This window comes from Nicotiana attenuata, chromosome 5, assembly GCF_001879085.1.
Source record: "Nicotiana attenuata strain UT chromosome 5, NIATTr2, whole genome shotgun sequence".
NCBI classification, from domain to species: Eukaryota; Viridiplantae; Streptophyta; class Magnoliopsida; order Solanales; family Solanaceae; genus Nicotiana; species Nicotiana attenuata.
The window spans coordinates 5,487,869-5,506,099 of NC_031993.1; the positions used below are offsets into that span (position 1 = coordinate 5,487,869).

Sequence of the window (18,231 nt, forward strand, 5' to 3'; positions counted from 1 at the left end):
GGGGAGAGAGAGAGAGAGAGAGATATGAGTATTGTTTTCCCCTCAGCAGTAGCTCTTTCGTCTCTATACTGGGATTGTTAGACACTCTTGAAAAGTGTACCATGCAGATCCTAGTTTAAATCTTGCTGTCGGTGTTGTTAGATATATATTGTGCATTTGCGAAGATAACTTGAACTTCAGTTTCAGAAGCCATGAGAGGAAACATGGTAGTGGTGAAAAGCTATCTTTCCCCTTATTTTTTTGCATCTGTATGAGTGAGCGAGAAGATGTAGTAGAGCAGTCAGCTGGCAAACATGCCATCTTGTTTAGCACGCTACTTGGAACAGTGATTATAAGTTTGCTTTTATGGTGCTTTTTGTAGAAGTATCATCGTTTCATAAAAGTTCGCTTTTACTTATCTTACTGCCCTTGGTGTTAGGCTTCTTCAATTCCTGTTGTTTTGGTTGAGAACAGTGGGAGATGTAACAAGAATGAAATCGACGAAAAGGTTAGACATATGTCTCATTGTCTTGTTAAGTATTGTAATATATTATGTTTGTTAACATGGTTTGCATGGTTCAACAGATTCTTCCGAATGGAACTGCTTGGATACCCAATTTAGTCCAAACTATGATCGACGTTGTCTCAACTGATAGCAAGGGTATCTTGGTTGACCAAAAATTGATGGAAGGACCAAATCCTAACAACAAGGGCAAAGTGCTTATTCCTTTTATCTTAGCATTCCAGGTGAGCTTTCATTCTGAAGTTGTCTCCTTTGCACTGTTAAACGTGCGAATACTTGTATTGATCATAGCTAACATTCCCCCGACTTTGTTTCTCTGGCAGTATTTCTTTGTTGTGAAAAGGATCCAGAAGTGGATCAAGAATGATATTGCAACAGAGAGCAGACCTTCATGGGCATAAGCAACCATCGGCATAGGCCTCGTTTATCCAATTAACTTAATTTCCCCTCTGGTTCTTCTTAGTACTTTGAGTTTTCTTGGCCATATTCTTTTTTTGGTAATATTGTAGCAGTTATAGTTAGCAACACCAGTTGTATGCGGCAAATGAATTTCAATTTCTTATGCCGACTCTGGCTTTATCCCTTTCTATTCCCGTTCGTTTAAAAGTTACTGCAATTTCCAGCTTTGTCTTTGTCGTTCCTTGGGCTTAAGAATGTTGCATTTTACCATTTCCCAGTGAAATGCTAGAAGACCACAAGAACAGGTTATCCTTTATTATCCAAGATAACCCAGCACATAAAATCTACAAATAGTATTTAATATTAGTGTTGTGTGTGTGTTTGTGTATATATATATATATATATATATATATATAACAATGTTTTAAATTTGGTAGATGTAGGAGTGTGAAATTATATGATAAAATTTTCTGTCATTAAATTAAATAATATTTTTACCTTCTCATCAGTTTTATTTTACTTCCTATATGTATAGTCTTTTTTTTATGTTTCTCACCACGATCATCAAAGATGATAAAGGAAAAAACATTGAAGGCTCAATCGCCATTTCCCAAGAAGACAAGAACCGCCTATATCTCCCCATGGCGCTTCTCTGTTATCATAAAAGTCTTTAGACGTAGAATGGCCCACCAATATCTTCGCTCTAAACTAATTGACTTATGGAAACCATCTGAATATTTAATCTTGATTGACCTAGGATGGGACTTCTTTATTGTCAAATTTAGTTTAGAAGAAAATATGGCTAAAGCACTACACCTAGGACCATGGTTCGTCTCTGGGAACTTCCTATCAGTATGTAAATGGGAACCAAAATTCGTGCCACAAGAAGCTACGCTCTCTACCACAGCCATATGGATTCGCCTACCACAACTTCCAACAGAGTTCTATGACAAATAAATACTAGAAAAAGTTAGTAGGAAGTTGGGCAAACTACTAAAAATCGACTCAGGCACCTCCTCTACGTTGAGAGGAAGATACGCACGCATCTGTATTCAAGTAACTTTGGAAACCCTAGTGAAAACATCAGTAATAATTGGAGACCACAAGCAAGCAGTGATTTATGAAGGCGAAGGTACACTATGCACAACTTGCGGAAAAATTATCCACGTAACACAAAATTGCAACTTCAAAAAATTACATTCACCACTGTCACAAGAGGCACCGGAAACCTCAGGGGAAAACATTAAGAAAAGGGGTGAGAACGTATGGAAGACAGTAACCTTCCCAAGATGAAAGAAAGCAGACCAACAAAAGACAAAGGAAAGGAACAATAGAGCTGCTAACAACCAGCACCATGCATCACAAGCACAAAGGATCCAGGTAAAAATGTTCGATGCAAATTTAGGTAAGTTTCTACAAACAAAAAAAGTTCAATACAATTCTAAGTCCAATAATACCGGACCAAAAAACTACAACCGATCTAACGGCCGAGTCAATAAACAAAACCCCATCCCCCTTCCCCCACTCCCCAGTAACCCATTTCACGCGGCCCCAACTCAAACATAACGCCAAACGTAAGGCAGGAATGGGGCCCGATGAAGCTAACACTAACTTGTACCCTGGGCCACTCAATGACATCTACAACGAGGTCCATACCCCTAGCCCAACCCCAGATGCAAAAAATGTCAAAGTTGGGGCATTGGGCCACCAGGCCGGCTCTGCTCAAGAAATTGGAGTCCACACCCGATTGGAGACACCCAGCCCAAATAATCACCCCTACCCAAACACCTACCCGTCCCCTACCTCTCTCTTAGCGGAAGGCTCTAATGGGGAAAACTCACCTCACTCCATGAATACTCAAGTGCCTCACCTGAGAACCTACTCAAGCTCGGGTGAAAAGACACTCTCCGTTCACTCCAACAGATACCACATTAATTCAAAATCCCTCTCTCCAAATACATTAACCGATGCCCTTTCCACTGACCCAGATTTGACACTAAGAGACGCAATTATGAATTGGCTCATTAATATATCCCACCCCATTACCTGATAGTAGCCTATATTATATGATGTAGATGCTATTTATGCCTTAAGTTAACCATACTTTATTGACGTGTTAAGTGCTAAATGATAACAAAATACTCTAATTGAGGTTTTTTATACTTTGCATGAACTACCCCGAGTTGGGAGGAGAATATAGAGTGTTTTGGGGTTAAATATGTAGATACAAGGCCAATCGAGAAGAGCCCGGACGAAAACGAGCAAGAAAAGGTGAAGAAAAACTGGGCAATAGCTTACCGCGACTGCGGTGGGACCGCGGCTGGAACACGGTAAAAGAAGGCGAGAAACAGAATGCTTGTGAAATACCACGGTCGTGCCGCGACCGCGGTGGATCTGGAGGCAGCCAAGAAGTTTGAAGGCCAGTGTAAATCGTGAGAAACTTATCATAACCCTATATAAACTCAACAAACTCGCCCAAGTCAAGAGGTAGCTTGTTTTTAGACTGAATTGGAGGCAAGAACAAGTGTGAGAAGATAAAAAAACCATTAGAGTTTTTCAATCTTCTTCTTGTTATCTTTATTTGCAAATTATGAATACTTTTGTGGTTTTATGTGGTTTTGCTATGAGTAGCTAATTATTTTGTCTAGGGTTTAGATGGAACCTGTTGAGGATGAACTTCTTGTTATGTTAATATAGTTTGCCCAGTTTAATCTCTATTTGTTCAACTACGTTCTTGTTGTAGTTAATTGATAGGATCCTCAATTAGTTGTGCCTATTTAGTATGTATTACTCAGGAGAGAGTGCATATTTAGGTAATTGTTGAACAACACCACTCCCAAAGTATATGAGGAATCAATAACCGAGGGTTTAAAGGCGGGATTAGGGATAACAAAGCCTTGGGTGTGATCTAAAGTGAGCTGTAACAAAAGCTAGCTAGCGTAACTCGGGAGAGTGCGTCTAGTAAATTGTCGTAATTACTCGGGAGAAATTTATGGTAGTAAGAGTGCTCATGATCGATATTATGCAAATCTATATGAAACATAACAGGAAGGGATTCCATCAATAGGGGAAATCACAACCTTAGATCCTTCTCTTAATTGTTTACAACTCAATCATAGTTAGCTTTTAGTTTACTTAACTTTATTCAGTTATAGCTAGTAAAAATATCACCAATTGTTATTCAAAATATCTGGGAAGTTGATCACGAAGAATTTAGTGAGTCTAACAAGAGTAATTGGTAGGTTAATTCCCTGTGGATTCGACTCTGGGCTAAATACTCAGATTATATTTGCAATGACCGCTTGTCCTTTTTATAAGGCATAGTTGGCGTGATCAAATTTTGGCGCCGTTGCTAGGGAATTAACGGTGTTATCAATTACAAATTGAAAGAAATACAAAAATTCTTAGTGTAGTCAATTTTCTTTATTTTCAATCCAGACATTGAAATTTTAACGTTTATTAACTTGGTTGTACAGGTGCATGCCTAGAAACTCATCGAGAACTGGTGAAGTGTTTGAAGTCCGAGAAAGTTTTCAAGGCCTTGAATCGGGCCAATCGGAAAAACAAACAACAACAATCAACTGAACAACCTGAACCAGACATGGGTGATAACGTGGTAGACCCGGCTGCGCAGGTATTGGCGCCTCTTGTGCCAGAGGCTCCTTTATATGACTGGGCGCAACCCACAGCTGAGAATTTGGCCACGACGATATTAGTCCCGCAGATACAGGCATAATCTTCTCAAATCACAAACAACATGCTGCACTTGTTGCAAAACAAGGGACTTTTTTTGGGGTCATACATTGAAGATCCTCAATAGCACTTGAAGAATTTCCTGTCAATCTGCAAAACTCAAAGGCAGCCCAACGTAACTCAGGAAGCAATAAAGCTGTTGTTGTTTCCATTATCAGTTACAGGAGCTGCCCAAACTTGGCTAAATTCACTCCCCATCAATTCCATCACGACTTGGGAGGAGTTAGTCAAGCAATTTGTGAATAAGTTTCATCCACCCAACAAGACTGCTCAGCAAATTGATGAAATTTTGAGCTTCAAACAGAAATCAATGGAAACACTTCAAGAAACATGGGAACGATTCAAAGGGATGTTGGTTATATGTCCGCACCAGGGTATTCCAGAGCAGATGTTGGGGCAGCGGTTTTACATGGGTCTGACAGATAGTGTGAAGGCTAATGTTGATGCTTCAGCTGGTGGAGCATTCTGAGCAAAACATGGAGAGAAAGCCAGGTCCTACTTGACAAGATGGCACAAAATTCGGGGTGGACAACCAGGAATGCACCTATCACTCTAGTGGTTCACTCAGTGCCCTTAGATCCATCCAACACTCTTGCTGAAAATATGACCACCTAGTATACTCACCAAAAATGTGGAAGAGTCAGGGCAGAAGCAGCAGGTGCACATTATAGATACAACCAATGTGGGCTTATGCACATCTTGCATTAGTCAGCCAATTGGTAGCCAATGGAATGCAGAGAGTGACCATCATCATTACCCTGAAGACATGAATTATGTGTCTAATTATGGGGGCCAGAGACAGGGTGGTCAGAATTGGGGCCCGCAGAATCAGCCATACATGCCATTCCAGCCACATCACAACAATAGAAATATGGGATCCATGCGACCTCACAATAATGTGGCGCCTTGCCAAAGGCCACAGGGATACAACAATCAAAATCAGCAGCAGGGTTATCATCCTCCTCAGCAGCAACATGGTGGGAAACAGGAAGATGGGTTTGCTAGACTCGAGGCAATGATACAGTAGGTTATTGGGTCAAATGCAAAAATGAGTGAAAGAGTAGATGCACATGAGTCATCTATAAAGAATATTGAAGTGCAAATGGGCCAGATTTCGATGTCTTTAATAATCGTCCTCATGGGACATTGCCTGCAGACACTCAAGTAAATCCAAAAGATCAAGGCCCGAAGCAGCTGATGGTAGTAAGTCTATGCAATGGCAGAGACTTAGACTTGGATCAAGAGAGGGCTCGAGAAAGCAAGCAGGCTGAGACACTTGTACCAGTGCCCATTGACCTAGATGATTCAACGAAATTGATAGAGGTGACAGTACAGCCTGCCCAGGAAGAAACCAACACAGAGATTGAGGCTGAGAAAGAAGCTAAGACAGCCCGGGAAACGGTAGTTGAGGTGGTGTCTAACAAAGAGAAAACCCAAATCATTGGGAAGAAGAGACCTCCAGCACCATTCCCACAGAGGCTGGCCAAATACCAGAAAGAGGAACAATACAAGAAGTTCTTGGAGATGCTGAAACAAATCCATGTAAATATTCCATTGATTGATGCTTTGAAGGAGATGCCTGGTTATGCAAAAATGATGAAGGACTTGATGTCCCGAAAATTCGACTTCCAAGATTTGGCCATAGTGACTCTAACTCAGACCTGCAATGTTGTGGTGACTAGACCAGTTGCTGAGAAGTTGTCTGATCCAGAGAGTTTCATAATTCCCTGCACCATTGGTAACTTTGCCTTTGCCAAGGCACTTTGTGATTTGGGGGCTAGCATAAATCTTATGCCGCTGGCGATCTATAAGAGGTTGGGGATTGGAAGAGCTAGACCCACGTCTATGTTGTTGCAGCTGGCTGACAGAACTGTGAAAAGACCCTCTGGTATTTTGGATGACGTGTTGATACAGGTAGGGAAATTTGTGTTCCCTGCAGATTTGTGATTCTGGATTGTAAGGTGGATGAAGAAATTCCCATAATTTTTGGAAGGCCGTTCTTGGCCACAGGGAGAGCTCTCATTGATTGTGAAACTGGGAGCTCAAGAAGAGGTTGAACGATGAGGAGATAACATTCAACGTGCAGAAATCTATGAGGCAACCAAGTGAATTCGCCAATTATTCTCTTATTGATGTCGTGTATGTAATCGTGGAAGCGGATGATGAGACATTGACTATTGAGGATCCTTTGGCTGCATGTCTTGTGAATTTAGATGAGGTGAATGGGGAAGAGTTAGCAGAATGGGTGCTGGCTCTAGAGGGCAGAGGGTTTTGGGATAGAACACTTGAATTCGAGCCCCTGCACTTAGAAAACAGAGAAACTCCTCCAGCCAAGCCATCCATAGAAGAACCACCAAAGCTGGAGTTGAAGCCACTACCCGCCCATCTCAGGTATGTGTTCCTAGGACCTAACTACACATTACCTGTTATTATCTCATCCAGTTTGCTAGATGTGCAGGCACAACAACTTTTGCAGGTACTCAAGGAGTGCAAGACTGCCATTGGGTGGACCATGGCAGACATTAAGGGGATCAGCCCGGCATATTGTATGCACAAAATTCTGCTGGAAGAAGGGCACAAACCTTCCAGGGAGCACCAAAGAAGGCTGAAACCCAACATGAAGGAAGTGGTGAAGAAGGAGGTGATTAAGTGGTTGGATGCGGGAATTATTTTTCCCATCTCTGACAGCAACTGGGTTAGCCCGGTGCAATATGTTCCTAAGAAGGGTGGTATGACGGTGGTAAAAAATGATAACAATAAGCTGATCTCTACAAGAACTGTCACAGGCTGGAGAATTTGTATGGACTACAGGAAATTAAATCTGGCCACCCGGAAAGACCACTTCCCACTTCCTTTCATTGATCAGATGCTTGACAGACTGGCAGGGAGGTCCCACTTTTGTTTTCTGGATGGGTACTCAGGGTACAAGCAAATCTCCATTGCACCAGAGGACAGAGAGAAGACCTCCTTCACATGTCCATATGGAATTTATGCTTTTCGGAGGATGCCCTTTGGCCTATGCAATGCACCTGCCACATTCCAAAGGTGCATGATGGCCATATTCACTGACATGGTTGAAGACATAATGGAGGTGTTCATGGATGATTTCTAAGTGGTAGGAAACTCATTCGACGAGTGCCTTACAAACCTGACCCGAGTATTGAAGAGATGTATCGAGACTAACCTTGTACTTAATTGGGAAAAGTGCCATTTCATGGTACAAGAGGGTATAGTCTTGGGACACAGGGTATCAAGCAAGGGAATCGAGGTGGATCGTGCTAAAGTTGGTGTGATAGCAAAGCTGCCACCCCCACATCAGTCAAGGCAATCAGGAGCTTCCTCGGGCATGCCGGTTTTTACCGGAGATTCATAAAAGACTTCTCAAAAATTGCCAGCCCTCTCTGTAAGTTGTTAGAAAAATATCACCCTTTCATGTTTTCTGATGATTGCAGGGTAGCATTCGAGGAGTTGAAAAAGAGGCTAGCCACAGCACCCATCATTGTTTCCCCCGACTGGGAGCAACCATTCGAGCTCATGTGCGACGCCAGTGACTATGCAGTGGGGGCAGTGCTAGGACAGCGGAAAGACAAGCTAATGCACCCAATTTACTATGCCAGTAGAACATTGAGTGGATCCCAGCTGAACTACACTGTGACTGAAAAGGAGATGCTGGTTGTGGTGTTCGCATTCGACAAGTTCAGATCATACTTGATTGGCTCTAAGGTAATTATATATACTGATCATGCTGCTCTCAGGTACTTGATTGAGAAGAAGGAGTCCAAACCGCGCCTGATTCGTTGGGTGCTGTTACTGCAAGAGTTCGACCTGGAGATTCGTGACCGTAAGGGCACAGAAAACCAAGTCGCTGATCATCTATCGCGACTTGAAGGAGCTTAAAACACAATTGAGGTAGAGGATATTCTGGAAACCTTTCCAGACGAGCAGCTACTCGCCACAAGCCTTGAGGAAGTGCCATGGTATGCAGACTTTGCAAATTACCTGGCAAGCGGTATAGTTCCCTATGACCTTTCCTCTATGCAAAAGAAAAAGTTTTATCGTGACTGCCGCATGTATTACTGGGATGAACCTTATCTGTTTAGAATATGTGTTGAAAATATGATCCGGAGGTGTGTCCCCGAGATAGAACAATCTTCTGTTTTGCAGGCATGTCACGCATCGGCATATGGCGGGCATTTTGGAGGAGTCAGGACGACAGCAAAAGTTCTAGAAGCCGGGTTCTACTGGCCAACAGTGTTTAAGGATGCACATCAATGGGTGAAGGGCTGTGATGAATGTCAGCGGACCGGAAACATTTCTCGGCGCCATGAGATGCCCATGAACCCAATCCAAGAGGTTGAAGTGTTCGATGTATGTGGGGTAGACTTCATGGGCCCCTTTGTCAGCTCCTTTGGCAATAAGTATATACTTGTTGCTGTAGATTACGTGTCCAAATGGGTGGAAGCTGCAGCACTCCCCACCAATGATGCAAGGGTGGTGGTGGAATTTTTGAAGAAGAATATATTCACCCATTTCGGGACCCCGAGAGCTATTATCAGTGATGGAGGCACTCACTTCTGCAATCGAGCCTTCGAGAAATTGCTAGCAAAGTACGATGTGTGCCACAAGGTGGCAACCCCATATCATCTTCAGACCAGTGGACAGGTCGAAGTGTCGAATAGAGAGATAAAGAGTGTGCTGACCAAGACTGTGAACGCCACAAGAACTGATTGGGAGAAAAAGCTAGATGATGCACTCTGGGCCTACAGAACCGCTTTCAAAACACCAATTGGTATGTCACCAATATAAGTTGGTGTTCGGGAAGGCCTTTCACTTGCCAGTGGAACTAGAACATAGAGCTTGGTGGGCAATGAAATAGCTAAATCTGGACATTGAGGCTGCGGGAACAAATAGAGTCACAGAATTACATGAGCTAGACGAGTTTCGATTTCTTTCTTTCGAGAGCACGAGGTTATACAAGGAGAGAATGAAGAGGTTGCACGACAAGAACATTGTTGACCGGAATTTCACTTCCGGAGACAGGGTGTTGCTTTTTAACTCACGATTAAGGCTATTTCCGGGTAAACTCAAGTCACGATGGTCTGGACCATTTCGAGTGGTCGAAGTGCTCCCTTCAGGTGCCGTAAAGATTGCCTCAGAGAAAAAGTCTCATACATTCAGAGTCAATGGGCAAAGATTGAAACTATATGTGGGCATGGATGAATCCAAGGAAGTGTCAGTGATCTATCTGACTGAACCTCAGAGGTCGAGCGAGCCTTAAATGTGCTCATCTGAGTCGTGCCGCGACGTTAAATCAGGCACTGCGTGGGAGGCAACCCATGATTTCTTTTGTTTTCTTGTCTTTTGTTTGATGTTGTACCAGATGTGTAGGAAACTAACATCCTTATAAAAAAATATAAAAAAATAAAAAAGAGCTCGTGACCGCGACCGCGACACGACCACGGTGAAAGACGAGTATACTGTTTTAGGATTGCTCAATCCATCGCGACCGCGATGGGACCGCGGCACGACTGTGGTGAAACGTGAACATTCTATTTCGCCCCCCCTTCACTCACCACGGCCGCGGTGGGACCGCGGTCGACCGCGGTGATTCGCGATAGGTTTGTCGCCCAGGTAAGTCACGTTTTAATTTTTTTTTATTTATTTATTTTCTTTTCTTTCTCCTCTTAAACACTAAAACCCACCCACCCCACCCTCACTTTCCCCATTCTTCTCTCACTCTACAAGCCCTAAACTAACATCTCTCTCTCTCTCTTTCTTCTTCTTCTTCTTCTCTCCAAGCCCTAACCCATTCTTCACACACACACACACACTTCTACAAGACCCCATCTTCCATCAATCTCAATTTCTACAAGACCCAGGTACAATGCACCAGTCAAGGAAGAGACGTGCCACATGTTCCTCCACCAGTGGACCAGGAGGGTCATCCAGAGCTCGGGGTCAGGCTAGTGCGGACCAGTTTGACCACTCTCAGTTTGTTTCCAAAACAGCTCAAGATAAGTTTCATGCAAAGGCGTCCAAAAAGCTATTGCCAGAAGTACTCATTGACAGGCGTGCCTTGCAAATTGAATGCCCCCGTATCTATGAAGAATTGAGGAGGCGTCATCTGGACATCTTCTTTGATGAACCGGAGGAGGGCAATGTGCTGCTGGTAAGGGAATTCTATGCACATTGCTCAGAACATGTTGAGAGGGTTGTCACGGTATGCCGTACACCGGTAGATGCGTCTCTTGAGGCCATCCGACGAGTGTACAGGTTGCCGGTGTTCACTGGAGAGACAGATTATTACCGAGGTTGTCAACCCTCTCTATATGTCGGGTGGCAGCCAATTCTTGAAACAATCTGTGTGGCTAATCGGAATCTCATATGGATAAAGCCGAGAATTACCCTGAACTCTCAATCTCTCACTTAGGAAGCTAAGTGTTGGCTGACGATCATCAACAGCCGTCTGCTACCGTCCAACAACACCACTAATGTTAATGGGCCAAGAGCTACGGCGATTTACTGTTTCATGAGCCAATACGATTTTGATGTGGCCCGGCTCATCCAAGAAGAGATGTTCATTCGCTCCCCGGAAGTACTCAAAGGGTTCTACTTCCCCTCCCTGGTCACCAAGCTGTGTCGTGCTTCACGAGTTCCTGAAAATCCCATAGTAGATGGGAAGTTGCCATTGAAAGCCCCATTCAGGGCTAGCAAAATCACAGTTGGGAAAGAGCCGGTTGTGGTGGTTGATGCTGATGATGAGACCGATGATGATGATGAGGGAACTATGCACGCTGCCGCCCCACCACAGCCGAGTGCTGATGAGGCGGGCCTATCACAGGCCCTCCGAAGTACCCGCATGACAGCCCTGGAGCAAGAAATGGCTGGCCTACGCACTTCGATCACTGACCTGGGTACTAGAGTTGACAATTTGACTACTCAATATGCTAGGTCGGAGAAAAAGATCATGGGCTGGCTCCGGGCACTAGGACGAGCGTGTCACCTCGATCCTAGCACCGTCTCTGATCAGGATTGAGCACCAGGGAAGTCCCCTTACCTTACTCTGCTTTATATTCTTTGACATGGGGACATGCCAAATCTTTAAGTGTGGGGTGGGGGATGATTGTTGTTGTATAATTGTATAAATTTGTATGGTGTTGTTTTTGTTTGGTATTGTTGGTTTATGTTAGTTAACTTCAACTTGGCCCGAAGACGGACACCTCTCGACGGGTCTCTTGAGGGATTTAAGTTGAACAAAAAAAAAACACAAAAACAAAAGATTTTCGTTTGTTAGGTAGTGTATCAACTCCCCCTTGGTTTTTCTTTAAACCACGGTTCTTTTCCAAGGGTTTCTATTTGAACCGGGTGTAGTTATTTTTTTTTAGTTTAGGAAGTCTTGGGCGAGAAGCAAAAATGGAAATAAGGACCCTTAACTCTATGGTACCTTGAATAAAGACTGCTTTAGTGTGACACTTAGGCTCTTTAGTTGACTCAAAGAAGGCCTTAAATTGTGTGTTTCTGAATTTCTCAAGTACTTAGAACAGAGTGTCTGATGATCCTAACTGAATTGAGTCATGTGCCATATGTGAGTGAGGCTTTCTGTATTCTGTGTTAACATTCAATGCCTAGAACTTTCCCTGTGTGTGTACAAAGCGAAATGTAGCCTCATTTGGTCTGGAAAGTGATATAGGTGTTTCTTTGCTTAACCTTTCTATGTATGCTTTCTCCTACCTAATTGTATATACCCTAGTCAACCCCGTTGAGCCTGTAAGCCTATTTTCCTTGGCAACCACATTACAAGCCTAACCCGAGTTTAAATAGCCTATCTTGTTGAACCCTATCACCTCTTAGAAGCACTCAAAGTGTAATGGATATGGAAAAATATAAGTGTGGGGTGGTTGGTTAGGCTATTAAGTGGAATTAAGAGGACATGAAAAGAAAAAGGTGCACTGGTTGATAAACAATATTAGAGGCCACCAGAAAAAGAAAAAAAAGAGAAGAGAAGTCTCAAGTTGGTGGTAGCTGTTAAAAGAAAAAGTGTGCTTAGGGGTGAACACAATAATGTAATGGTGGAATGAAGGTGTGACAAAGTTAAGAGCTTAAAAGTACACAATGTAATGGAGTGCTTAGGGAGGTGTAGTCACTATACCCAGATGTATCCTACCCGTCCCGCAGCCAACATTACAACCAATAAAGTCCTATTTGATTCTAGACCGAATGAGCTTGATTAGTTGAGTATTACACTACGGGCAAGCCTATGGTGTGTTGTTTGTGGCATAAGAATTTGGTTCTGAGGATGAGTGAAATGTTGTATTTGAGTTCCTCAGTGTGTGGTTTGTAAACGATATAAGTCTCTTTTGTAGTGAGTAGGCACATGATTCATGAAGGGAAGGTAAGTCTGGACCTCTGACTGAGAGTAGGAGAGCTGTTTAGGGGTATTGCGTGGCTAGAAAGGAGTCCACTCTTGAGGCGAGGAGGTTGCGCTGAAGTAGTCTATCCATGTGAACTATTCTTGGTATAAGGAGTAGGGAAGTGACCCAATGACGATTAGGCATATAGAGTGTGGTTTTGTTGCTAGAGGACTAGCAACGGTTTAAGTGTGGGGTGTTGATAGTAGCCTATATTATATGATGTAGATGCTATTTATGCCTTAAGTTAACCATACTTTATTGATGTTTTAAGTGCTAAATGATAACAAAATACTCTAATTGAGGTTTTTTATGCTTTGCAGGAACTACCCCGAGTTGGGAGGAGAATATAGAGTGTTTTGGGCTCAAATATGTGAAAACAAGGCCAATCGAGAAGAGCCCGGACGAAAACGAGCAAGAAAAGGTGAAGAAAAACTGGGCAATAGCTCACCGCGACCGCGGTGGGACCGCGGCTGGAACGCGGTAAAAGAAGGCGAGAAATAGAATGCTTGTGAAATACCGCGGTCGTGCCGCGGTCGTGCCGCGACCGCGATGGAGCTGGAGGCAGCCAAGAAGTTTGAGGGCCAAAGTATAAATCGTGAGAAACTTATCATAACCCTATATAAACTCAACAAACTCGCCCAAGTCAAGAGGTAGCTTGTTTTTAGACTGAATTGGAGGCAAGAACAAGTGTGAAAAGATCAAGAAACCATTAGAGTTTTTCAATCTTCTTCTTGTTATCTTTATTTGCAAATTATGAATACTTTTGTGGTTTTATGTGGTTTTGCTATGAGTAGCTAATTATCTAGTCTAGGGTTTTGATGGAACCTGTTGAGGATGAACTTCTTGTTATGTTAATATAGTTTGCCCAGTTTAATCTCTATTTGTTCAACTATGTTCTTGTTGTAGTTAACTGATAGGATCCTCAATTAGCTGTGCCTATTTAGTATGTATTACTCGAAAGAGAGTGCATATTTAGGTAATTGTTGAACAACACCGCTCCCAAAGTATATGAGGAATCAATAACCGAGGGTTTAAAGGCGGGATTAGGGATTACGAAGCCTTGGATGTGATCTAAAGTGAGCTATAATAAAAGCTAGCTAGCGTAACTCGGGAGAGTGCGTCTAGTAAATTGTCGTAATTACTCGGGAGAGATTTATGGTAGTAAGAGTGCTCATGATCGATAGAGACGATTATCCAAATCTATATGAAACATAACAGGAAGGGATTCCATCAATAGGGGAAATCACAACCTTAGATCCTTCTCTTAATTGTTTACAACTCAATCATAATTAGCTTTTAGTTTACTTAACTTTATTCAGTTATAGCTAGTAAAAATATCGCCAATTGTTATTCAAAATATCTGGGAAGTTGATCACGAAGAATTTAGTGAGTCTAACAAGAGTAATTGGTAGGTTAATTCCGAGTGGATTCGACTCTGGGCAAATACTTAGATTATATTTGCAACGACTGCTTGTCCTTTTTATAAGGCATAGTTGGGCGTGATCCTTACCCAAAGTAGCAAAAAAAAACACAAAAATAATAAAAAAAAACAAATGCCACCCACCATTATGACGTCATTACCACTACCACCGAACCACTCCCCGGCATCCTGGCTGGAGGTGGCATTACAAGGGCAGGGTCTAGCCTACAATTTCACCCTGGAAAATCAACCAGTGATATTGATTGTCCAGAATCCGGCGCATCAGGCGAGCGTAACAGTGGAAGCCCTGAACAAGGCCTTGGCTGCCTTTGCAAACAATAAGAAGCAACGGCCACATGCAACCAAACATGGATCCACCAATGCTCAACAGTCTAATTTCCCAAACGTTCTAGTCAATACCGTTCTTTCCATATCCGGCAATGGAAGACCCTGCAACGTCTCCGGTGTTTGTGACCATCAAACCCCAAATACACCAGGCTCCATCACCTTCTGCTCCACTAGAGAAGAACCAGTCACCACCGCTGGGAAACATTACAAGGGAAATCAACAAAGCCCTAGATCTTCTGAAAAGGAAAAGCCCACCGGAATTGGAAGGAACAACCTACGGTCCCCTTCGCACAGACTCTCTACTACTAGACTCAGTCAGGGCAATAGAGTTTAGTGTGGAGACCAGCGAAGTACTGGTGTTGCTGTGCCCAAGAACAATGACCAAATGCGGACTGAGCCTAGTGTCTCACCACACCAGGGAATGACCAAGCCGCTCCTCAACCTGACACCAGTTTTCAGCGTGAGGAGAAAGAACCAAGCGATCCTAACAAGGACTCCACTGGGATCGGAGAAACCTCAGAAAAGCCAGCCCCCATACCACCAACCACCCATGATAAACTACATCATATGGAATGTTAGGGGTGGCAACAATGCTGAGTTCAAGAGGCACTGCATGGATATAGTTCATCTCCATAAGCCAGCCCTAATGGTTCTGCTAGAGATTAAGATGGCTGACCAAAAAAAGCTGGCAGAAGAGCTGCATTTCGATATGCTAATCCAATCTCCGGCTATTGGCTTATCTGGGAGGATTATGTTGATGTGGAAAGAGGACAATGTCACCGTGGATGAGGTTTCCACCACCCCTCAAGGAATCCATGCCATGGTTAAGGTACTTCCAGATCACACCCCTTGGTTATTTTCTGCTATTTATGCTAGTAACGTTTTAGCTAATAGGAAGTTACTCTGGGAAAGCCTAGTTACTATCTCCAAAAGCTACCCAAACAATTGGTTTTTGGGTGGAGACTTCAATGAAGTCCTAAAAGCTAGGGATAAATTTGGGGGCAACCCAATTAACCCAAGCCGTAGTAACTTGTTCTGGGATTGCCTTAATGAATGCAACTTATTAGACTTAGGTTATAAAGGAAATAAATTCACCTGGACTAACAAAAGATATAAGAATAAGACTAGTCTGATCCTTGAGAGGATCGATAGGTGTTTTGCCAATGAGAGCTGGACTTTCCAGTACCTTGAGGCTACTGTGATACACCTACCTAGGACCCACTCTGACCACTGCCCCATTCAAGTTGTGCTAAAAGGGGACTCTCTTAATTACTCCAACAGACCCTTTAGGTTTGAATCCATGTGGACTAGCCACCCATCCTTTCCTAGTATCATCAATGAGGCTTTCACCATTAACTCCCACCTAATCCAATCTACTGAAACTTTCAAGAGCATTGTGACTCAGTGGAATAGGCACACTTTTGACAATATATTCCATAAAAAAAGAAGAATGCTAGCCAGAATTGCTGGAATCCAAAAATCTCCTAATTACCAGTTCAGTAGTTACATGTTAAACCTAGAAAGCAACCTGACCAGTGAGCTTGATTCCATCTTAAAAAACGAGGAAGATTTCTGGAAACTCAAATCTAGGATTAACTGGCTAAATGAAGGGGATTCCAACACTAAATTCTTCCACACGTCCACTCTCAACAAGAGAAGAAGAAATAGGATCCTCTTCCTCAAAGAAGAGAGTGGAAGCTGGCTCTATGACCAAGGGGACATTAAGGCATCCATTGTGTCCTTCTTCAAGAATCTCTACACCTCCTCACACACACAAGCTCCCATCTCCACTACCAACTAAATGGATACCCATATCCTATCAGATTCTCAAAGGAATAGATTGGATACGCCTCTTGAGATCAGTGAAACAAAAATGGCCATCTTTTCCTTCAAGCCTTTAAAGGCTCCTGGGCCTGATGGTCTCCATCCTTTCTTCTATCAGAAGTATTGGAGCATTGTAGGAAACTCAGTAATTGATTTCTACAAGCAATTATTCGATACTAACTCCATGAATTAGACCATGAATCAAACATTGATGTCTCATCCTAAGTGCCCCCAAGCTTCCATGCTCAAAAACTTCAGACCAATTGGACTTTGTAACACCATCTACAAGTCCATCACTAAGATTATTATCAACAGAATCAAGCCTATGCTACCTGACATAATTGGCCCTAGCCAGGCCAATTTTCTTTCAAATAGGAGGGCTTTTGATAATGCTATCATTGTGCAAGAGTATATTACTCACTTTGGGAACATGAAGGGGAGACAGGCTCATATGATCCTCAAAATAGATTTAGAAAAAGATTTTGACAGGCTAGAGTGATCTTTCATTAGAGACACACTCTATGCCTTCAACTTCCCACCTAGGCTCACTAAGCTAATCCTGTCATGCATTAGCTCATCCAGCACCTCAATCTTAGTAAATGAAGGCAAAACTGAATCTTTTAAGCCCTCCAGAGGCATCAGACAAGGGGACCCCATCTCCCCTTACCTATTCATTCTGTGTATGGACAAACTCTCCAAGTCAATTGATCAAGCTGTACTGGACATGCAATGGCAGCCTATCAGTATCAACAAGTCTAGCCCAAGAATCTCCCGCTTCTTCTTTGCTGAAGACTTTACATTGTTTGCCAAGGCCAACAATAGGAACTGCACCATCATATATTCTATCCTGCAGGCTTTCAATGAGAACTCTGGCCAAATAATTAACCTCACTAAGTCCAGAGTTCTTTTCTCCTCTAACACAAACCAGGATACCATGGAAGGTCTTACAAATGCATTGTCAATCCAAGCTACTGATTCCTTTAGAAAATATCTTGGTATTCCCTATGTTCAGAGACCCACTAGTTTTGATTTCCAGTTCATAATAGACAATATGCAATCCAAACTGGCTGGCTGGAAAATAAATTGTCTCAACATGACTGGAAGGACCATTCTGGCCAAGACATCACTCAGTAGTATCCCTAGCCATGTCATGCAATACATCAATTTGCCCACCAAAACCACCAAGAAAATTGATAGAATAAAGAAATTTTTATCTGGGGCACTACCCCTAATAAGAAAAAAATGCACCTAGTTAGCTGGGATAAAGTCACTAGGAAGAAGTGCAATGGTGTCCTGGGCTTACAAAAAGCTGAGCTGAAAAATAAAGCTTCTCATGCCAGTCTGGCTTGGAGGATCTACCATAACACTTCCAGCTTATGGGCTAGAGTGCTGATTTCTAAGCACTGTAACTGGAACCATACCCCCAGGAAACCAAAATCTCCTATCTGGCAATGCATCCTCAAGGGATAGGATACATGCAGGAATGCTAGTAGATAGGTGGTCCATAAGGGCAACAGGGTGAGTTTCATGAATGATACTTGGATCCCTAACCAGCTAGCCATTAGAAAAATGAT

General features: G+C 42.9%; 2 protein-coding genes across 2 annotated transcripts in view; both read left to right on the plus strand.

The window, feature by feature from the left end:
* LOC109225217 (translocase of chloroplast 34, chloroplastic-like) overlaps positions 1-1,128 on the plus strand; it is a 4,347-nt gene extending 3,219 nt beyond the window's left edge. The window contains exons 6-8 of the mRNA XM_019389812.1: positions 419-487; positions 565-726; positions 826-1,128. Coding sequence (XP_019245357.1) covers positions 419-487; positions 565-726; positions 826-903 — 309 coding nt within the window. The 3' untranslated portion in view covers positions 904-1,128. The remainder of the gene's footprint in view (positions 1-418; positions 488-564; positions 727-825) is intronic.
* Positions 15,219-16,634, plus strand: LOC109225925. Its single transcript, XM_019390732.1, has one exon. It carries the CDS (start codon positions 15,219-15,221, stop codon positions 16,632-16,634), a length of 1,416 nt encoding a protein of 471 aa, XP_019246277.1.